General features: G+C 42.3%; 1 protein-coding gene and 2 long non-coding RNA genes across 6 annotated transcripts; 1 reads left to right on the top strand and 2 right to left on the bottom strand.

Annotated features, from left to right (window-relative positions):
• Nucleotides 1-1,887: 1,887 nt before the first annotated feature.
• Nucleotides 1,888-9,969, bottom strand: LOC119131219. 2 transcript variants are annotated; one of them, XR_005099611.1, is made up of 7 exons: nt 9,836-9,969; nt 8,913-9,046; nt 8,663-8,736; nt 7,201-7,311; nt 6,808-6,928; nt 4,924-5,089; nt 1,888-2,517 (listed from the first exon to the last, which is right to left on the bottom strand). It is a non-coding gene; the product is annotated as an uncharacterized LOC119131219 (long non-coding RNA). The 2 variants fall into 2 exon arrangements; XR_005099612.1 differs by lacking the exon at nt 7,201-7,311.
• Nucleotides 8,221-20,779, top strand: LOC119131217 (zinc finger and BTB domain-containing protein 7C). Of its 3 annotated transcripts, XM_037265460.1 has the most exons (5): nt 13,076-13,811; nt 14,831-14,833; nt 17,081-17,741; nt 17,897-18,558; nt 19,237-20,779. In XM_037265460.1, exons 3-5 carry the CDS (start codon nt 17,091-17,093, stop codon nt 19,736-19,738), a joined length of 1,815 nt encoding a protein of 604 aa, XP_037121355.1. In that variant the 5' UTR covers nt 13,076-13,811; nt 14,831-14,833; nt 17,081-17,090; the 3' UTR covers nt 19,739-20,779. The 3 variants fall into 3 exon arrangements, with proteins under 3 accessions (XP_037121353.1, XP_037121355.1, XP_037121354.1); XM_037265458.1 differs by lacking the exons at nt 13,076-13,811; nt 14,831-14,833 and adding an exon at nt 8,221-8,357; XM_037265459.1 differs by lacking the exon at nt 14,831-14,833 and having other exon boundaries at nt 13,076-13,810; nt 17,079-17,741.
• LOC119131220 lies at nt 10,372-17,213 on the bottom strand. The gene is made up of 3 exons (XR_005099613.1): nt 17,077-17,213; nt 11,489-11,595; nt 10,372-10,508 (listed from the first exon to the last, which is right to left on the bottom strand). It is a non-coding gene; the product is annotated as an uncharacterized LOC119131220 (long non-coding RNA).
• Nucleotides 20,780-23,151: the final 2,372 nt, after the last annotated feature.

Here is a 23,151-nt window from a genome sequence, read left to right as displayed (position 1 = left end):
AAACATTCTATATATTTTAGGGATAATAACAAAACATGCAATCGTCTTTTCATTTTCAAAATGAATCTCCAAACTAAATGCTGTTTTGGTTAGCAACAGAGTACAACAGTTCTCTGCAGTAAACGCATTAATGTCTATGAATGAAGAATAATGGTTTATTTATTAATTGTTTTCCTTTGGGGGAAAAGGAGCTGCACTACATCGCTGTTGCTAATGTTTTGCCGTATGCATGTTGCTAAATGAGGCAGAAAATCCAAAGTGTCAATCAAATTTTTGGGAACTGTTGGGTGTGCGTCCGTGTGTGTGTGTGAGAGAGAAAGTGTTTACTAGCTTGTGTCTTTTAGCCCGGAGGGAGCCCAAGCACAGCATGGTGGCGGCCACCACACGTAAGCTTTAATTGGCCTTCTCACGTTGCATGAGCTTCATTACTTGCACGCCCCTCAACACCTTCCCTCACATACAGCCGCCATTTGCAATGCATAATGTGGAGTGGATGGGACAAATGCTTAAACTGTTTTGATTGGCTTCACTTTTTGGATGGAAGATAATTGATGTGGAGGTCATACAGTTGCACTCTTATTTTAATGAGTTTATTTATAGAAACACAAATGATAATTTATGAGAATAAAGAGATTTTTTTTCTGAAAGAAAAAGTTGAATTGGCAAATCATAATAGAGTTTTTCAAGAGGAAAAGTCAGATCTTGACATGCTTTTTTCCCCAAGAATAAAAATGATGTTTTCAGGAATAAAAGTTGATTTACAAGAATACAATAGTTTCTTTCCCTCATTCTTTGAGAAACTGTCAGTTTTGTTTCAAAGCAAAGCCAAAACTTAAAAAGCGGAGTATTTCTTCAAGAAAAAAAAAAGTATGAACTTATATGACATCAATAATTTTTTTTTAAATTTTGTGAAGCAACTTCGCATCATTTTTTTTTTTTTTTGTACAAAACAAGTTACCAAACATCCACAATTAGACTTCATTTCTCAAATTTACCATGACAAGCAAACATCCAAAATCAAAGTCCACGTTTGATGGAATCATAATTAAAACGTTTTTAGTTTTGTTCTTTTTTTGGTCTCTTCTTCCTTCTAACTACTAGCTTCTTATTTGGTTCCGCCAAAATAAACGGCTGTTTGGCGACTGCAAACATGAAAAAAAAAGCCTGTAAAACAACAATGACCGCATGCTTGGTACAAGTGCGTGCATGTGAGTGCACATCATGTATCACACTGCTGTAAATGTTTGTTGAGCAGTACATCACACTAATTTGATCATTTGTGTACAGATTGGTGTTTATTTTACCACCTTGGCCAATAAAGGCTTCATTCAACTCAGAGCTCTTGTAAAATCTCAGCCAAGGCACAACCACCTAATCCTGTCACTTCTACACACCAAAATTTTGTTGGTACTTGCAATGTCAGAAAAATAGAATTCCAAGAAAAGAATGCAAATTTGTTCTCAGGTCAACTAGACGTGTGAAAACAAGCCAATCAAGTAAGTATTTTTTTTTCTTTCTCTTTTCTTTTTTTTAATACAAAAATAAGTCAGAACTTTCAAGAATGAATTTGGAACATTCAAACTAACTTTAAAATTAAAGTTGGATTTTTTTTAAGAAAAATATTTCATACATGACAATTGTATTTTGCAAATACCAAAATTCATATATATGTAAAGTGAAGTTGCACATAGTTGATTTTTAGGGGAAAAAAAGTCATAAGATTCCAGAATAAAGTAAAATATGGTAATTTTTGAGAAGTTATAATTGTTTTGTTTGTTGTTAGAAAAAGAAGACGTAATTTAACAATGTATTATTTCAACAGTAAATTAAATTATATATTTATATAATGTATGAGAATAAAAAGCTGAAAGTTGCATGACTCCGGCTATAAAAAAAAATTGAGAATCATTGTAAATACTTTACTATAGCTCTGCTTAGCATTTTTGTAATTTACACAACTAAATACAGCATCACCCCCAAAATATTTCTTTTCTACTTTTACTTGAGTGCATTTTTGCACAAAATCCAATTGAATTCCGAAAAAAAAAAAAAAAAAAGCTCTTGAATGCGGTATGCTGCATGTAGCCATAAGAGCCACGTGTAATTACTGCATGTGTTAAACGTAGCCAAAAACCAGAAGCAAAACTTATTCCCGTAGACATGGACATGAATCCTGCACTCTCTTTATACTAATAATATCTGGCTTTTCAGATGTCTTACTCACATCTTTATCGTCATCACATGTTGCACCTCTTGAACCTCCTCCCTGCTCTCCTCCCATCATGGCATCATGCAGCAATGATGTCACTTTTGAAGAACTTGAACATTTGCACAGATCATTAGTCCCTGTATGTTAAACGTCGTGTCATGTCCGCCGATGTCATGGACAGCACTAATAGGCAGTGAAGGCAACTGGCTCGGTGCTATTTTCGTCCGAGACACCCGGAAGCCAAGAAATGGTCATCATCCCTCCTGGGGGTCTCGGGGGCGAGGTCAGCGCCTTGAGCTGCGCCTCTGCTTCTCAGGCGGCCAGGAAAGGAATCAGAGGCGGATGGGGTGGAGGGATGAGGACATGGAAAAGGAGGTGGGGGGGAAATGGAACAGTCATCGACTAGTGCTTAATATCGACACAGTTGTGTGTTGTGCTTGCAAAGATACAAAATGCTTAAATGGTTCCGTGTCAGAGTTTCTTTGCTTTTTTTTAAAGGGCTCTTTTTCTTCAAAAAGTACAAGATAAAAATATTTTATGTACAATATATTTTTAATCTGTCAAGATCAGCTAACTTGAACATTGCATTTAATGGTGTGTGGGCAAAATCTTATGTTAATGAGCATATAACTTTTCCTTATTTAAAAAAAAGAAAAAAGAAAAATGCAGGTTAATAATGCACAACTGTATATGGAATTTAATGAGCTGGAGGGCAGCTGTGTAAAAGTATGACAAGCCCAGGAGGTCCTTTTATTAAAAAAAAGTTTAGAGGTGGAGAGCAATCGATCGGCATCGGGAGATATAGACATGCCCTGAGCCAGTTTAGCTGTAAGGTCAAGAGGTCAAACAACCCACCCACCCACTCCTCCTCATTCCCCATAATGCAACGCTGACACGGCAGAGCTCCAACCGACGGTGGGCGTCGCTTCTGAAAGGTGAGCACCGGGTTACTTTGCCCATCGGCCGCAACTAATCTGGGTGCGTGTGGGTTTCTGCTTGGGTCGGATCACTTCAGAAACGAAAGAATTTTTATTTATGTTTGTCCAAAAAGTGGTTGAGGGGATGTATAGATGGATGTAAAAACCGACTTCATGACGGCGACTTAGAAGGACGTCTAACGCGTTCAAAGTGGGTCACGATCTGCTGACTGTGAAATTCACACATGACTCATCACCATCCTTTCTGAATGTCATCCCTTACGTGTCTCGACTCATCTAATCGGGCCGCACCGCGTCTTGGACAAACAAAAAACAACAACTTGTCTTGCGTTCTATACGTGCCTCAGCGTCTTCAATTCAAGAAATGCACTTTACAGCTTATTGTTGATTTTGGTTATCTTGGTCATAAGAAGAAAGGTAAGTTTCACTCAAAATTGACATTCTGATTTTTTTTTTAAATTGTTCAAATTGGGAGGAGAAAAAAGTAATTTAAAAAAACCTTTAGAAAAGAAATTAAGACCTGACACACTTGTAAGCAAAGAGTCAAAGGAGTGCTAAAGAGCAAACAAACATTGAACAGAGCCTCAACACGGGCTGTTGTGTGAGTCAACTCCTCTGTTCTTGTTGACTTTGTTACTGAGTCATCGCTTCTTTCCAATCATCCCATCATCCTGAGGATTATTCTTGATTGGACGAATACACAGTGAGAGGTTTAAAGGTAGGGCGCAATGTTACGAACACAGGCCGATGACATCACAATAGGACACAAGTACACACATTAAGATGGGACAATGAGGCACTCTGATTCAAGTACACAAGTACAGTTACAACCACCGCCTGCCAGGGGCTATACTTGTGTGCAGGTGGACTAGGACACAAGTTCACTGAGAACACAAGTACACTTTGATACAAGGATGCTAGTACAGTAGAAGAAACGAGATTATTTGATGAATTTATGGCGAGATGACAGATGAATGTAATAATTGGCGGTTGGATGGAATCTGGATGTATGGCCAAATAGCCGGACGGACGGTTGGACCGATGGAGGGAGGGTGGTTTTGTCGAGGAGAGGAGCGAGGGATGAGGCTGAGGTGTGAGTTTGGCTCAGCGAGAGCAGCTGTATAGAGGACACTGTGGGTGGAAGTGGTAGAGTTGTGGGTGAGCTTTGAGTTGAACTGCCAACACGCGCACTCGCTAAACTGTCCACACGCTTGTATGTAAGCGTTTGACTCCTGTTTTTTTTTTTTCTTTCTTTTTTTAATTGGATATTCTTAAAAGTTTGGCAAGACATAAAAGCCAGGGCGGGAGTTTGTGTCTGAGGCGGGGGTTTGCTCGCTAGTCAATTGTAGGTTGGAGACGATGATAAATAACGAGCGCGGCGCATCCTGAAATAGAGTCGCAGGACCGCCAAACCCACCCCCCCTTCCCTCCTCGTCCCTGTGGTCCGCTCTCATGAAGCTCCCGTCCGGCCTGTGACTTTTCCGGGCCATCCCCTCCCTGCTGCCTCCTCTGTTATGGTTAGCATACTGGCTAAATTTGTAGCCTTGCGCCTGTAATTAGGCCTGCGCCTCCGACGGATTGAGTGCTACACACTGGCAGCTGGTAGACAGGGGCCGTGCCGACACACACACACACACACACACACACACACACACACACACACACACACACACACACACACACGGTATCGCATCTCTTAAAATACAGTATTTACATTATTGATACATCAGTATATACAAGGGTATACAGGCAAATCAAAATTTAAAGTTGTAGTACCTTGTCTTGCAGCATGGAGCGTTCTTCCTTCCAATTGTGACCTATTGGTTGCATCGTGATACTTTGCGTCATATATTGCCAATATGATAGGCCGCTCATCCTCCATTGTCCTCGCTTATCTTCCCACCTCCTCTCCTGCTCATGCCTGCTGAGTGGGCACATTGACCTGGCAACACACACAAAAATGACATTACTATGAGTGCTTGTGACAGATAGAGTTATTTCAAATGAAAGTAGTGCAAAATCTACATTTATAAGACAAGTACATTTACATCTATGGTTGTTTTATTGTTGGGTTTTAAATCCCTGTCTGGTTTGTTGTAGTTTTTATTTATAGTAAAAATGGGAATATATTCTTTTTCCACAGATAATGTCATTAAGTGTGTCATACAGTGAATAATACATACAGAATTTCCTAATTTTGTTTATCTTTGGATAGTTTTGTTGGTAAAATCTGAATTATTTAATTTCCATAGTTAAAACAGCCCAACATTACTGCGTGTCACAGAAAAAAATCCACATTGGCTATTTTCTATGCATAGTTAAAAAAGTGTGAAAGCTTTGTAAAAGCTGAATATTTGATACAGCTCTTTTATTGGATCACATTTAATGTTATCATTAGCTTAACATAAAGTTCTTTTACAAGGCACCATCACTACTTGATGTATTTTATAACAAGCTGCATTTATGTAAATTGTGGTTCTCTACCACGCACACTAAATAAACTCAGGCTTATAAAAACATTTAGCCAAGGCAGCGTGTCATATAAAAGGAAAACGTCTTCCTCCGTAAAAGCCGCCACGGGGATGCAGAAATAAAAAGCTTCCTGGCCTTTCGGCACTGTATGTTTTTATACTTTGTCTTTTTGGCGGGCCGTCGCTTGTGTCTGAGCAGCGCCTCGGCTTCCCCGTCGAGATGAAAGCCACGCGAGGCCAGTCATTTGTGTCGTTTGTGTCAGCGCGCGGTTTGCACGCTGCCGCCAGCGCGCTACCATCGCCTCGCTACTCTTTGCCGTCACTAGCGGCGTGGCTATTTTAGCCACTCTCAGCCACAAGTGACCAGCGCCCTCTCCTCTCTGCCGGCCATAATCATCATGTGGATATTGATAGAGCACGGTGATTATTATCATCTACTAAATATACTTTTATATTGTCCCGCATTGACTGGCCCCATCCCGAGGGGAGTAAACAAGTCAAAGCAACTCCTCTGACGACATACTTTCATTGAAGACAGCACTTGCAGTCTTCCAATTTTGTTTCACATAATGGCTCATTGTAGTCATATCGAAGTGGCCCACAGGAGAATCCAAAATCCCGCTGAAATGAATTGTGTTGGCTGTCATCTACCTCCATCTACCCACCCTTGAAAAGCACCCGATGGTGTTGTTGCCCACCCCCTCTTCTCCCTTCCTCTCTCAGTGGGTCATCCGGGCCCGGCTTGTGTGGGACGACGTTGTGTATTTAGGCAGAGGGGAGCTGTGTGAAAAGTGTGTAGGAGAGGCTAAGAAAAACACCACGGCCTGACGGGAGTGTGCGGGGAGTGGAGGATGGCATGGAAGGGTGGGATAGGGGAGAACGGACACATGGGTATGACGAAGCCAATAGTAGGAGGGAGTGTGTGTGTGTGTGTGTGTGTTGAGGATGGGGGTGGTATTAACTTTGGGAGATCGTGTTTAAGTGGGTGGAGTGGAGAGGCTGAAGAGAACTGGGGGGTACATATATTACGTATATACACACACAATGAATTCCGAAGTCACACAAATAATACAAAAAACAAAGGAATTGACCTTGCCGTTCCAATACTTTTGGAGTGTACTGTTGATCTGTGCCACCTATTTGTAAGGGAATTCCCCAATGTCGCTAAAGGGGCAGCTAACACCATCACTTGTGTTGAAAGCAAACGTCGCCGTCAGACTATTTGACTGCACGCAGTCGCAGTAACATCCTGCCTATGCTGGCTTTGTTGCTTATATGAAGAACATGCGTCGGCGGGCAGATGAGCAAACCTGCCAACACAAAATAAAGAAACGAAGCAAAAAAAAACAAAAAAACATAAATGGACACATTTGGTGGATGAAGATGGCAACTCCCACTCCCACTCCACAGGTGGTGGCGTGAAAGCGGCAGCAGCATGTGGGTGTTGCCTTGATTTGTTGTTGTCAAAACATTAGGAACAGCTCTCGGTGCAATACAGAGTGCAAGCGCATTAATAAGCGTTATTATTTTTGGATGTCATTAGATGGAGCAGGTGGACCCAATGTTTTGTCCGAACACTTACTTGTGTTATCTTGTATTTGTTGTTGTTGTGACACTTGATGGTAATTTTGCACAAACAGTATTTTCCATCCCCATCTGCTGCCAGTTTATAGTGGATGTCTTCTCCGGACTCCTAAGATGAGTCAATCTTGTTGACAATGTGCATTCCTTTATTTTTATTTTTTTGCCTTTTTAAAATGGTATGGCACACATATGTAACCTCCAAAAAAAAACATGCTAGACATGCTTATTCAGTCTACTCATACACAACCCAAAATAAACCCCGCAGTGGTTGACAAGCACAATGTATCACATCTGTGTCTTCTTTGTTTGTTCTTTTATGGAGTCAAAAACTTTAACCAAATGTAGTATATAAAAAGTTAAACCTTTAACCCTATACATCATAATTTCATGACACTTCAGCTATCTGAACATTTGTGGCGTTTAAATAGCTTATTTTATCCTTGTTGGCATTTTTGTGGGTGTGTTGCCACCACGAAAGGGTCCCAGTGATGTCAAAGTGTGACGATAACCATAGAACAGGAAATCGACTTCTTGCGACACATCCTGTTTTTTCTATTCCAGACAGTTACGAATGTTACAGTGTTACTCAAAGCACTTTTACTTAATTTTATTCTTATTAGAGAGCAGTTATCTCATTTTTACACTACTTTGACAGTAAAAAAAATTTGGACATAGCCACTAAGTGACAGTAGCAGTTTGTTTACTATTCATCCTCCGTTACCAGTTCCTATTAGAGAGAAATCATGAGTCATCTGTACCTGCACTGTAACCAACCTCCCATTAGCAGGTTTTTTTTTCTCCCAGGCTTAGTGTGTGTGTGTCTGTATGTGTGTGTGTCACTCCCTTAGCCCTGAGCACAGGTGGACTTGCAATGGAAGGGTGCCAAATAGTTTTGGTTTAGAAGGAGGAGGAAGAGGAGGAGGAGGGAGGGCCCATTTGGGTGTAGCACTTTTTTGTTATGTTATGTTTCTAAGATAACTGTTTTTTTCCCCCCTCTTCTACAGTGCTACCTTTTCTCTCACCCTTGCGCTCACACACACACACACACCCCTGAAATCTCCACCTCTTTCAGTCTTAACTTGAGCAAGTGTCATACTTCCTGACGAGCACTGAGCAGAGGAAGTGAAATCACAAGAGTTCTCCATTTAGGGAAAGGTTAGTGTCTCTTTAAATGTGTTTTTGTATGGTTATTGTTCTGGTTTCATATATTGAGTGTCCAATTAGTGCAAAGGTGAAGGGTCGCCATACTCGTCGTATGTGTTTGTGAGGCCTATTGACTTGTATTGAGGTTCACAAAATTCAGTCATCCAATAGCTGCCCTTTGTGTGTGCGTGTGTGTGTGTGTGTCACATGTATTATTAATATGACAGTAATACATTATGTAACCTTATTACAGCTCTCCTACGGGAAGTTCAGTTAACCTCCCCATTTTTTTTTTTGGGGCATTTCTCAGAACTCACTTGGTTATTGTAAAAGATGACGTATCCCACATGTGATCCGCGTCCAGTTGTCAGTCAAATTCTCTTTCCGTCACCTGTTTGGAAAGAACAAATAGGATGAGTGAAATCTAAAATGGAGTTGACTATACTAATTTCTAAAACTATCTGTACTGCATAAGTAAGTGTAGGTGTGTCTCAGGGGAGGCCAACTGAGGACGTCAGCCAGTAGACAGTCTACATTCATACATAGTGTACACACACAATGATGGACCTCAGTGGGACGATGGGAATTCAAGCTGATCCGCGCTGGCCTTTTGTCTTGGGCAAACATCACCAGAGGCGTGTTGCATTCATGTTTGCACAATTTGTGTTGGCAATAGTCTGCGGCATGAGATCTATGTCACTCTGCAAGACATTCAGCGTTGTTGCTTTAAATATGAATGGGAATGCACTTGGTGTTGTTATTTACAGTGGATACACAAAAGAACACGTTTTTGTCACATGGGACAAAAATAGAAATAAGATTAGTCTAGTGGACTGTTGAACTGTCACAAGGTTTGCTGGAGTCTTGTGAGATTTGGCAAGGTTGAATATGGCAATGTTTTATAGTTACTGTAATACAGAGTAGCAAGAAATTAATGCAATATATACATTTGTACATGCATGCATTGGTCATGCATTTTCAACTTTGTTTTTAATGATACTTTTCCAGCATGTGACTTTCTCACGGCCTCTGATTGGACAAAATGTGGACAAATGACACACTGGCGGAGCTAGAGAGGGCTTGTGGGGGGCACTGGCCCCCCTCCCTTAAAAATGCTTGGGTGACTCCCCCCACCCTACTCAGGTGCCAGGCGAGATAATTGTTTTTGGGGTATTTTCTCATTCATTTTTTCAACTTTTTGTTTTTATAAGCGCTTTTTCAGAAATGTTGGTGGTTTGTAAAATGTTTTGTTTTTTTGTCCTTAGCCTCCCCACAGCTACCCTGAGACAAAAAAAATCCTTGCTCTGCTAGTGACAATGAAATGCAATTTTTAAAGTGGAATGACAGCTCTGTTTAGTTGACAGTGGGTGGGGGAAAAAAAAAATCATTTTTGATGATTCACTGTGTAAGTGTGGACATACAGTAGCCGAGTGTGTCTTAGCATGCCTCTATCAGCTATGTTTATGCGTGCATGTGCATGCGTGTCGGACCTCCTCCTCCTCCGTAAAGGAGCAAAGTCCAGGTTGCTTGTGTGGAATGGGGCTGGTTGGGTGACTAAGTCGATGAATAGAGGATATATGGGCGGAGGCTTGAAGAGGCTGTCGTGGGTGGGAGGCCCGGGCCCTGCCTGCTCGCCTGCCTGCCAAAAAAAAGCTTGGATTTGTGTACACTCGCATTCCTCACCAAAAACACAGCAGCTGACTAGGAGGCGAGACCTCACGCTCCCGGAGGTCAGCCGGTTGAGATGGAGTTATCTCCTCTTCCTCATAGCTATATTAATTTCATTTAATTTTAATATTTTTCTTATTAATGAACAGAAAAACAGTGCAGTATTTAATATTTTTTTATTCAAATCTATCTGCCTGTTTTTGTTAATGACTACAATATTTCACATATATTTTGATTTTGATTGATTTGAGCCAAAGTTGATTGTCACATAGAAGAAGAAGAGGGCGGCATAGAGGCAAGCGTGATTTCATAACGCTTTGTAGAAGAAAGCTATGGCGTGACTAAGTGGGTCCACCCACCTGAGAGGAGCGAGATTGAGCATATGTGTGGGATGGCCTCGCTCGGCCCGCTCATGCCACCCCATCGCCGCGCGCCTTGATCCGCCCACCTGGCCTCCGCCGGTGTCGGTTAGCACGTTAGCATCCCCACCAACATCTAAAATGTGGACAGCTAACACGTTCAGTGTCAACATTCAATAGAAATCTAACAATACTTTGAATGGCACCAAAAATGTGCTGCAAATTGGTCAAAATCAACTTCCGTTTGGGCCACAACATATCCCTTCACTTGACAAAGATTTGTGGCTTGAGAAGTAAAAGTGAGCTAATCAGTTAATAATAAGATCATCCACAAAAACAAATGGGCTTGGGTGGAGGTAATTAGTGGCTTGCACACGCTTTACTTGCATTTGCTCTTAATGAAAGGGTGCTCATTTTCATCTGGTTGTGTGTATCTTGCTGTTTTGTGGTTGCGTACATTCCATGTAAACCTGCTTACAAATTAAAATTTCCTCGGTGGAGGTAATAAACAGAGTGCTTCAAATGATACAACGATGCTTTCAGTGTCATGACTGGCAGCAGGCAAACACTTTTATTTAAACATTTACCTGGATGATAGCGTGTGTGTGCATGTGTGTGTGTGCATGTGTGTGTAGGGAGAATCATACTCTCCCAAAATAGTTGACCTGTACCTCACACCTTGCCCATGTGTGAGTACTGCAGTGAGGTCTGCTGTAGTGTGTGTGAGTGTGTGTGTGTGAGGTGACAGGCATGTGTCTGGCCTGCCCTGCAGCCTGACTGCTTTTAATTAGGAGGTGCCATGGTGCCTCAGGGCTCTCCTGCTGACACACACACACACACACACACACACACAGACACACACACAGAGCGGTACCTTAAGGTAGACCGAGGCTGTCCCACTACTGCAAGGTCTAGTCCTCGTTAGCACTCATTCGACACAAACACACACACACACATGCACACACGCGCACACACACAAATCCATACACAGACACACATGCACACAGATACACACAAACACACACACTAAACCAAGCCAAAGAAAAAGCTCCAATGCACCTCTGGAGTTAATCCCTCAGATGCTCACTGAGCAGATGTCTTGTGTTATCTGCTTACCTCTCATTGAATGTCATAATAGTTGGGTCATTTCTATTTGACAACAAGCTCCACTTCCTCTCCTATGGTCGTCATCACACTTGTCCTCCCCTGCCATCACTTGTAGCCTAAGGAAAATTACAAACAAAAAGTTCATGTGACAATAAGTCCTGTTCTATGCTCATCATCATATTCATTGTGTTTGTCAACACAGACAAAATAACAAAAAAGCCAGAAAAATAGCAAAACCCACATGTAGTGCTAAGATGGTTAGTGAAGTCCCTCCCAACTATTTTTTCTTCTTGCCGTGCATGATGACGGTTAAAAGCTGGACAATTGCTCCATCACAATAACGTCCACTTCCTGTCTACGTTTGTCATCACGTTCCCTCACAGTTAGGCACAATTTCTTCTGTAGTCATGTGACCTTAACATTGCAAGCCAGGTGTTTGAGATCAAATCCGCAAACAGGAAATGAGCAGCGACGTTTCACGACATCCAGTCCACTACTTTCTCGTCTGGCCTGTCCTGAGCTCCTCACCTCCTAATTACAACGGTAGCCGTTAAGTCTGGCGGCTTTTTTGTTTTGCAGTCTGCGAGAAGTGAACCTATCCAGCGTCAAAGTGACACACGGGTCGACGGCGCCATTAAACCCCCATGTCGGTTCATAAGAAGGCGCTCCACGCAGGTGCCACTTAAGGCGCGAGAATAGCCGGGCCGTCTCATGTTGTTTTTCTGGCCGTCTGGCTGGCCTGCTAGTAGTTAGTGGCTAACCCTTCGTTTATATATACTGGATGCCAATGTGAGTCGGCCGCAGCGGTGTCACTCAGCAGGAGCCGAGGGGAAGTGGGCTCGTCGACTTGTGTCTTTTTTTTTTTGTGCGGGCCAGATGGACCACGGTTACACTGTGTCAGTGCTGTTGGACACAAAGAAATATCTCAGGCATGTTCACACTTGAGGGTTTTGTTTCAGTTTAAACGAACTCTGCTGCCACAACGTTGAGACTGTGTTCTGTTTCATTTGGTGTCTAAGCTACCATCTGCCCGAACCTTAACCCATTTTGAACCTAACCCCTAATCTTAACTTTATTTCTACTGTACATCTAAGTGTGAACCATAATCCCTATTCCTAATCTTATCTCAACTTAAAACTAACTGGAGCCCTGACAATTAAAGGGACAGTGTGTAAAAAGTTTAGATTTTTTTTAATGGTCAATCATTTTAAAAAGCCACATTGACCGAAAGGGTTAACATAACCAATCACAAATTTGCTGGACCAATGACTACAGCTTGTGTAAAGATTTATAAACTCAATATCAAACTAGTTTTGTTTGCTCATCCATTGTTGTTTGCATAGTGTTAACATTAAGCTAACAGACGTTCACAAGTAATTATAGTTAATGTGTTTTGGTTGATTTCACACAATTATTTAATTTTAAAGTAAACTTCAACTTGGAGTGAAACAAGCACTTTGTTGCTACCATAACTAACATTCAAAACTAAAAAAAAAAAAGTGACGGTGATAACTCAAGGGACCACATTTTTCTTTTCATTGCAATTACTCAAAAATGACAGATAAAAAAGATGACATTTTAATTGCTGCCAAAATGCCAATGATCTTGTGTAACATTGTCATAAAAAAGATTAAAAAGACGCAGTTTTAAATTACAGTTGTCTATCCATCCATCTCCGTGCTGTCAGACATCCCAGTCTAAACGGCTAAATAGTTTTCCCGAATCTCTCTCGCCTTCTCTTTTCTTTTCCCTCTTCAGTCGCCTCCCTCCATCTCCCCAAACAATCCCTCGGAGTTCCTTTTGCCCCCGGTCCCCTCGAACACGACTAAAAATTCATTTTTGTCTGACCTAAATCAGAGGGTGTCTGCGCCATGGGGCTTATTACACAGTGCACATACACTTGTGTTGTGGAGGAGGATGGGGTATTATTATCTTGCAGCTACCCACCCTGCTATAAAAACTAGCGGTGCGACATCTCCGCAGCGCAGTGCTGCTGCTCGGCCCTCCCCTCCCTTTCCTCTCCCCAGCGCTCCTTTCACACACACACACACACACACACACTCACACATAGACACACACAACCTGAGTCCCCTGCTTGCTATCTCGCACTCTTAACACACTCACTCACAGACCCGACAACCTGCACTAACCGGCGGCTTCGCCTTTGGATTCTTCCTCTTTGGCTTATTTTTTGCTGCTGTTGAATATTTTTATGAATGGGAGCTTGATTGATTCAAAGACTGATTGACGGATAGTCAAAAAGGGGGGAAATGCTGAGAGGTCACGCAAAGGCCGCCAAAAGTTCACACTAGTCGGGATTGGACAAAAAAAGGTATGTGATGCAGCGCAAAAGTTTGAGTTTGTTCTGTTTTTTTCTGGTGTTTATATGACAGTTTGTGTGAACAAGCGTGTTGAAAAATACACGTGTGGGCTGCGCAATGTGTTTTAATTCATGTCCATGCCGCCTCGACGGGGGGCAAAGATGTTCGAAGTTGGATTTGATATTGTTATTTTTATGGTCTTATTGTTTTAATTACTTAAGTATCTCTAAATTTAGCTCAAATTTTCTTTATTATTATTTTGGTTATTATTGTTGCTTCTCTTGTCAGCAAGCCACAAAAAAAATCTCAGCTGATAATATATCAATACTATATTTGATTATCTTTCAAAACCGAATGAAATAATCAAAAGTATTTGAAGTGTCACGCGAGGTGACTGTTGACGTTCTGACATCATGTACTTACCGCATCTAATGACTGGCGTTACACTAATATCTGTTTACGGGCTACTTCTGTTTGCCTCAAAGTTACTAACATTATTATTTAAGATGACAAATTATTACTTGGGGTTAATTCGTGTTTTATTCGGAATGTCCAAATAAACACCAGTGAGACTTTGTTCCAATTTAATAGTGAATTAAGGCGTAGACTTCCAAGCATAACTCGGCAGTGATGGACAGCAATTGGAGTCTCCTGTGTGACAGTCAACTCCCGCAGCAGCTCAAATGTTCTTTTAATAAGGTGGGGCGACAAAGGGGGGCTGTTGACAGGTTTGTTTGGCCGCTCGCCATCAACTTTTGCCTCGTACTGAATGATTTCCCGTACAGGCCTGACAGCATTTTGGTCGTTTAGGACAAAATGAGCATCTGCTTGTGACATGGGCGGATGATTTGCGGGGTCTGGCTGTCCAGTGTCAGGACCTCATCGTGGTGGTGATAAGGAGGAAGTGGAGGAGGTAGAGGTAGAGGTGAGGGGGGTGCTTTAATAAGTTGGATAGACTGTCACATAGAAACTTGCGTTGCGTTTGGGGCGGGTAAAGTAGTGCCCCACCAGAGCCACGAAATTTGTACAGAAGGTGCTTAGCTTAATTAGCATACTGTATGTCCAGTAACGTCCAGCTAACCCTCCCTGTTTTTTATCTGCTGTCTTTTGCCTCAGTTGAGCCCCCTAAGTTGCCTTGGCAACGCCATAGTAAGCATGGCTGCGGTAAAACATTTTTGTGCATTGGCACCAATGAATGAATAAATGAATGAATGAAAAGCGGCCGCAAATAGCCAGGGAAAAAAAATCCAAGCAATTCTCAATTCTACACTCAAATATGCATTTCATATAACTCAGCTCTATGAAGTCTTGCCTAGCAACAAGAGACAATATAAACATGTGGCATTGCCAGGAAAAAAAAGTGCGCGTTGTTTGCCTAATCTATTTTCTGATAAGGATTTTTTAATCAATAACGTGTTGGGATTTATTCGTGAAATTACTGTGCAGCGCACATAGCAACAACCCATGCACAATTGAAGTCCATCTAAAAGGTTTGTAATTGCCTATAGGTGCCACAAGATGGTGGCAAAGCATTTTTTGTATTAGATGAAGCCTTAGCCTGACTAAAGGAATCTTCTTCCCTCACTTCAACTTTTATATTTAATACAGAGTGGTGATTAAAAGAGACGAGTTGCCGCCCTAAAGGCATAACAAGTGCACTTGGCTGAAGAAAAGCCGTTGAGGGTGGGGAAGTCACGGCTACTGCACCAACCCTCCCCACCCTTCAGTATGTCTATGTGGCACATCCTCCTTAGATCCTCTCCACGTTGTAATTAGGGGCTGGCCACTGCGAGCCAAAGCAGGCGTACAGTGTGGGAGCACGTGTACGTTCGTCATTCCAGGGTGGGTAGGATGAGGATGGCCTCGGCGCAAACAAAATGACACTTCCCAGTGGGGTTGGCAGGCGGCGTCTTTTTATTGTTTGCCTAGGCGGGGGCCGCGCAGGCAGGGAGGGGCCCCTCCTCTGCTGTTTGTGCAACCTGTTAGGGAACTTTTCACACTACCTTTTACCCACGCTTTCACTTTTAATGGAGGGCGACGCACATTCTGTATTTTTGAGGGGAGTCAATCCTTTCATGGGCACAGAATCCTGGTAGTACTTGATAATAAAATTCACACATTAGAATACTAAGAGGATATGCTAATGAATTTGAGATGAATTTTTATTTATTTATTTATTTATGATTTTATAATATATTAGATATTTCATCTTATGTATATTTTTAAGTCCAGCTTTTAATTTCACAATTTTTTTATTATTATTTTGAGTGAATCCCCCTTCATAGGTAACTGTATCTCGAATTGGTATGATATTCCATGAACATTATATGTATAACGCACAAATAAAATAAGCACAAATTAATTCCCACTATTTTATCACCTGCACTGATTGATCGAATGAACTCACATTGAGTTTTCAATTGGAAATTTGCTCCAACGTACAGTACATGAGGACAAGGTGTGTTACTCGAGTTAATAGTTAATATAATAAATCTGTCTATGTATCTATCTAGTTACTGGACAGTTGCTCTTTTGTTACACTTTTTCCCACGGGATGTTTGAACAGGCCCGAGGGCTTGTATCCGGTTAAGCCACGTCCTCTATGAACCTGTTAATCACTCGATCAATGGCGTCAACATAGCAACCGTTCCCTAGCAACAAGACAATAAACTTATACGTAGGTGTGTGGCTGCAGGTGAACTGAGGGACTCTTGGATTTTTGTTTCCCCAAGTCTCCCGACTTGGGGAAACAAAAATGGAGGTCATTTTTATTCTGCATCAAATGATTGTAAAATCTGGACGGGCAATATATTTAAATGTCGTTCCAGTGGAGAAATCTTTTAGTTGCATTTTACCCGACAATTTTGCATCAGCTTTAAGTGCGACAGCCGGTGGGCAAGACTTGGCCAGCACCTCATCTCGTACGAGAGAGTTGAAGAAAAAGTGCAGACAAGTGTTTTGCAGCAGGATGTGATTATCTCGACAATGATCTAACCTCTTTTGCGGTTCTCCCATCACGGTATGCCAATTAAATTGATTCATGACCTTCATCTTTAAGGTTAAGAAAATAACCAAATAATAAACAAAGATGATTATGATTTGTTATTCTGTGTTGGTGGTCATTGAATTTGGTTGTTGTAAAATGTCTTCTATCATTTTTAAACATTTCTGATGGAAAATGCCAACATGCATTCAGGTACTATTTTGAATGATAAAGGAACATCTATGTATCCTCTTGACAGTATAACAAGCTAACATTGCTGTATTGGTTCTTACCCAGAGAGCGGAGGATGGTCCATCACAGAGAGGAAGACCGCATCGGAATCCCATTCCCCAATCACAGCAGCGATGTCCTGTGCAGCCTCAACGAGCAGCGTCGCAACGGTCTCCTATGCGACGTGGTCCTCATCGTGCGCGACCAGGAGTACCGCAGTCATCGCTCAGTGCTGGCCGCCTGCAGTCACTACTTCAAGAAGCTCTTCACCGTGGCCAACTGCGAGGATGGACATCACCACCACCACGCCGCCGCTCCCACACCCTCCGCGGCCATCTACGAAATTGACTTTGTGGCCCCGGAATCGCTCACGGCCATCCTGGAGTTCGCCTACACCTCCACGCTGACGGTGACGGCGTCCAATGTCAGTGAGATCCTGAATGCGGCGCAAATGCTGGAGATCCCCTGCATCATTAACGTGTGCCTGGAGATCATGGACAGCGGTGGGGGACAAGGTGGAGGCTCTGAAGGGAGGGAGGAAGAAGAAGTAGAAGATGAGGAAGAAGAAGAGGAGGAAGAGGAAGACGGGTCGAGGAACGATGATCAGGAGGACGATGACGACAGGTCGTCGGAGAGCAGGGGGGATCATGCGGGGATGGACGAGTCGCCGCCGCCCAGCACCTCCACCTACCAGGAGCGGTCGCTTGACAGTGTGCGTGCAAAGCAGGTAGGCCTCAGCCAAGGCTTTGATTGACTTTCCCACCTCTCATTGCATTCAGGTACCATCACAATGAGAATTGAGATGCTAACATTTTGCTAGCACTGGGAGCAGTAGCATTGCGCTTGTATCGAATGCGAAACTTATTATTTGTCTTGTTGCAGGAGAATCTGGAGAACCGCACCCTGAAGGACTTCTCTATCGAGTCACTCCTCCAAGATGGCCTGTACCCTCGCATGCCCGCTCTGGACAGGAGGGCCAGCTTCTCTCCTCTGCTGCCTGGCTTCTACCCTTCTATGTGGGCCGCCGACTTCCCGGCATTTCCCAAGCACTTCCTGGAACCGGCGCTTCATCAGCACTCTGGCGCGGGCGGCGGCTCCCCGAGGGTGCCCGCCATCTATCCGACGCCTGACAACCCCCCACCCGGGCCCCTTGATCTGGCCGTGAAGCGGGAGATCATCAAAGAAGAAATAAAAGAGGACGTGCTGCCCGGTTTGCTTCACGGCGACTTCCTGAAGGAGTTTGTCAGCTCGGGGCTGTGCAGCGCCACCGGCCCCATGCCGCCCTCAAGCCACTCCCTGGGAGTAGTCAAGGACGAGGCTGACTTCCGCTCATACCTGAGCTTCCTGAACTCGGCATCTCACCTTGGGGCACTCTTTCCACCCTGGCAACTGGAAGAGGAGAGGAAGATGAAGCCCAAGTCTTCACAGCAGTGTCCCATCTGCAACAAGATCATCCAGGGGGCCGGGAAGCTACCGAGACACATGAGGACCCACACGGGGGAGAAACCATACATGTGCACCATCTGCGAGGTGCGCTTCACCAGGTCAGTGAACAGAATCAAAGTGGATTCTGGTTAATACCATTTGTTTTTTTATGCGGTTTAGACTGGTTCCCTAGCAAAAGGGTGCCCAAAATACATCAGTACCCTTTATTTCACATAGAATTGTGTACCAAACTGAACCGAACACTACTTCTCTGTTTTGTCAAAGAGCGTAAGGGTTAATGGAAAATAAAGCACCCACCGAAACCCACCAATCTAAGGATCATCTCAAGTGAAGATTAAGTGCGGAAACCCCCTTCTGATAATTTATCCGCGGGGGATGTGACACCCGCCCACGGCTCCGACACACTTTCCACCAGCAAACCTCAACTTGACATTCTACTCTCAAATCATTCTTGTACATTATATGTCTCGACACTAAAAGTAACACTAAACTGTCCCGTGGTGTGAATGCTATCACAATAATGGTAATAATCGTTATCGTGGTGTGAGAATATTCAATTCTTTGTCACTTGGGTCACTCCCATCCTGTTTGAGTAAGAGTCATACGGAACAATTAGAGAAACGGGAGAAAGCCGGTCAGCTCTCAAGAAAGCCGTTGCTAATGGTGACCTCATTCTTAGACATTGTCAGGTCACTCCCAATTCTGGGTCGGTACCTTTCATAGCGTTAGTTTAGCTTGCTGTTTTTAATAACACTGCGTTTCATCCCCCATGGCAGACAGGACAAGCTGAAGATCCACATGAGGAAGCATACGGGCGAACGGCCATACATCTGCCTGCACTGCAACTCCAAGTTTGTGCACAACTACGATCTGAAGAACCACCTCCGCATCCACACTGGCGTGCGGCCCTACCAGTGCGAGCACTGCTACAAGAGTTTCACACGCTCCGACCACCTGCACCGCCACCTCAAGAGGCAGAGCTGCCGGGTTTCCCGCCCACGCCGAGGCCGCAAGCCGGCCGCTTGGCGGTCTGCACCCACTGCTGGTTACCTGCGCCCGCCCAATGCCGCTTCAACCGCAGGTGTTTTGGAGGGAACCGGCTTCAAGTCATACCAGAACGTTGAGGAGAAGGATGCGGCGGAGCGCCAGCGAGGGGTGTTTGCCTTCGCCTTGGCGGGGGACGACGCGCTGGCCCGCTCACCCTTCTACGCGGCCGCCTCGGACCCCTGGACCGTCAGACTGGAGCGGGCCCCGCCCATCCCGGAGACTGCCACATGAACTAACAGTGCAGTAACAGACACAAAGAGAAATCAGTGAACTTCCTGACTTTTTAGCTTCTATTTTTATGGGAAAATAAAAACACACCACAATCATTCACGTCACAATTGAGAAGCCTTGCGAATGTTTACATGCACTTCGGGAGAGGTTGTTGTTAATGTAATTACAAATACCCATGAGCAGGTCTGCCTCAGGCTCGGGTCCAAATATCGCCTTTGGCCAACCTGCTAGGAGTCTATGTTATGCCTGTGATTAGGTTGGGTGGGTTTTCCCACGGTACTAAAGATTCCTCCTACATTCCAAAAATATTATTGAAGACTCTAAACTGTCCTTAGGTCTGAATGTGAGTGTGGATGGTTGTTTGTCTACGTGCTCAACGATTGTCTACCCAAAATTTCAAAAAAATTAACTGTTGAAAATTTAATAATTATTGAAGACTCTAAATAGCCCATAGGTGTAAATGTGATCATATTTGTCTCCAGTCTAAGTGACCTGGCATCATAGCATTATACAAAATGGATGCATGGATGTTTAAAATACAAATGGACACTTTTTAAGCATTAAAGACAACTGTTGGAACAGTTCTGATACATTCCAAGGCTCAAAGGAAATATGCAGTGATGCATTTTGTTCAGGAAATCAAAAGTTATTAATGACAAAGATGAATGTAACATACTATTTATATATGAATCAGGACTAAGGGCAAAAATGAAATACACAACAATTGAAGTGGACTAAAGAACAAGCCTCCTTCCGCTGCACTATTGTACATAGCACACATTCAAACAGGCGAGTAAAGCTTCCAAAGACTTTGATGCGACACGAAGGAGTCACAAATCAATGTTTCGTAAACAAAACGTCATGTGTCTCCACAAGGATTCTTAATCACATTTATTTGACTTGAAATGGGGGATGAAAATACTATTGTGTGCGTGTACGTGCGCGCGCGTGTGTGTATGTGCTATTTATGCATATTTAAATGAATGAGCCTTGGCTATATTTTGCAAAATGTTTTATAAAGACATGACATGTTGAACCCGGTGTGCGAGCTTTATTTCACGACAGAATTATTCATTGTGAACAATAGAGTCTATACATGTATACATTAAAAGAAAAACTATTAAGAGGCTAGAATCTTCTTCACGGCACTGTATAGTTACTATAAATGGAAATAATACCTCATTTTTCTAGTGTACTTCTACAACTACTGTGCCAGTTTGCTTGTCAATGACAAAAATAATAATAATAATAATAAATTTGACTTGATTGATCATTGATAATATAGCATATATTATATTACAAAAAAAACAAAATAGCGTTTAGCGCATGAATAATGTTTACCATATTCCAGACTAAAATGCCGTATAATTTGAAAACGATATGTATCGGGATAATTAAGCGAGTTTTCATGTGTGGTTATTCTACCATCTAGTGGACAACCAGTGCAATTGCAACCATCCTAAATTTAAAACTCTGAAATAGTAGAATGAAGACGTTTAATGATATGTAGCGGTTTTATCTTTCCATTGTTTTTATATTATGGTTACCATTTTCCACGCCCTTCAGATTTAATGAGTATTTACGCCTCACGGTGGCGCAAGAGAGTTACAATATTGCGCCCATGCTTGCTTAATACTGCCAGTCGAGTTTTTGCTTTACTGTGATTATGTTGGAAAGTTGCTAGTGTACTTTTGGTCTTGTTTTTCTAGGCCTTTTGTTTAGAAATTGTTTCCTGCTGGAGGTCCTTAAAAAGAGCGTTGAAGAGCATTGTTCCCTTCAACTTCCTACGAGGATGTGCACCAACATAACATGCAACAACACGTACGCGCACACGCACGCACGGGACACTTCATTCTTACATCTTCAATATAGCAGAGATTTCACCAGTTTTGATACTTAAATATGAATAAATACAAGACCACTATTTATTTACATTGCAAAATAATTGCTAATAACTATACTGAACACTGTAATTTACATTTCTTGACCTTGTTTAATTACTGTATTTAATGGTCTGTGTAAATGTTTAATGGCGCTAACTTTAAATATAAAATAAGGATTTTAAGAAACTAAAATGCTCTCCTCACGACAAATATAACGAACTCAAATATCAATAAACATAAATTCCACTAATTCAGCTGACAATCCATTAAAAGAACAAAATATGAAAATACCATCCTACTAAATACAAATGACATTAAAATAAAAATTAGTTAGATAAATAATAAATGAAAATACGTTAAATAAAATTAAATAAAAATGATTAAAGTAATTATATAAATACAAACATCAAATTTACACTAACGCTGACATAAGCCCCATTTTAAACTCAATTATTGTTAATAAAGTAGCCCCAAGAATACCATTAAGTCCTCTCTACCAGAGAGTGCCCTTTTTTTCATAGACACAATCACTGGCATTAATCCATAATCGCTTCCAGTAAAGCTACAGTATATTGCACAAAACAAAGAGTAGACGCAATAAAAATGTAGACTGTTCAATCAATGTGTTATCTTGTGTGTTATTCTCTGGCGTCAAGTCGCTAGGCGATCACCGAAGACAAACTCCGGACACCCTGTGAGGCCATGAAATGATATAACTGATTAAAAAAAACTATATAGATATATAAACTATATACATATGCATACAAAAATTATGTTAGTTTTAAGAGGGCCAAAATCTTAGGACTAACCCGTTAATAGCCTCATGATCGGCCGCCTCTTTGTGTTTAATCAAGTTACAATGGTTTCCAGCTCCCTTACGCTGCATCTGAGTAATTTCCTGGATAATTGACAAGCACCTTTATTGATTCCAAAGCAAACAGGAAGTGAACGGATTGTGTTTCAGTCTGTCAGCTCTGAGCCATGACAACACAAAAAGATATGTCGAATTTATCCGCTAAGGTGCTCAGATCCCACAGGGTATGTCAATGGAGCACATGAAAATGGCCACATGCATTTTTTAAGCACTAGCGACAGGTTCAGAAGTTCAGCTAAGTAACATGCTAAATGCTATCGGAACCATTCATTCTTTTTGACGTAAACAAGAACTATATCAAAAAGAAATGGACAGGAGCATATATCTTCTAAGCATTTAAGTCATGGTTATCATGATAATGGAATAAAAATTCAGTTAAGATAGAAGGAGTCTTCGTCATGTCAACTATAGCTGTGAGTAAACTTTGACCTGTGCTTGGACATGCGTCCATTTTAAAGATGGATGGCAGCGGCGACTTGATGTCGATACGACTAGCGCTAATGGATCGAAAGGAGAAAGGCATTGAAGCCTGATAATAAGTGCGCTCGCAAACACAAACACACACGCTAAGCATCTGTAGTTGCAGTCAAGCATAAGAAAAGCAAACTATTACAAGCTAACGCAACTTATCAGATGAAGACTCCACGACATCCTGT

The sequence above is a fragment of the Syngnathus acus genome, chromosome 12 (assembly GCF_901709675.1).
Source record: "Syngnathus acus chromosome 12, fSynAcu1.2, whole genome shotgun sequence".
Classification (NCBI taxonomy): domain Eukaryota; kingdom Metazoa; phylum Chordata; class Actinopteri; order Syngnathiformes; family Syngnathidae; genus Syngnathus; species Syngnathus acus.
This window is presented reverse-complemented; position numbering and strand designations above follow the sequence as displayed.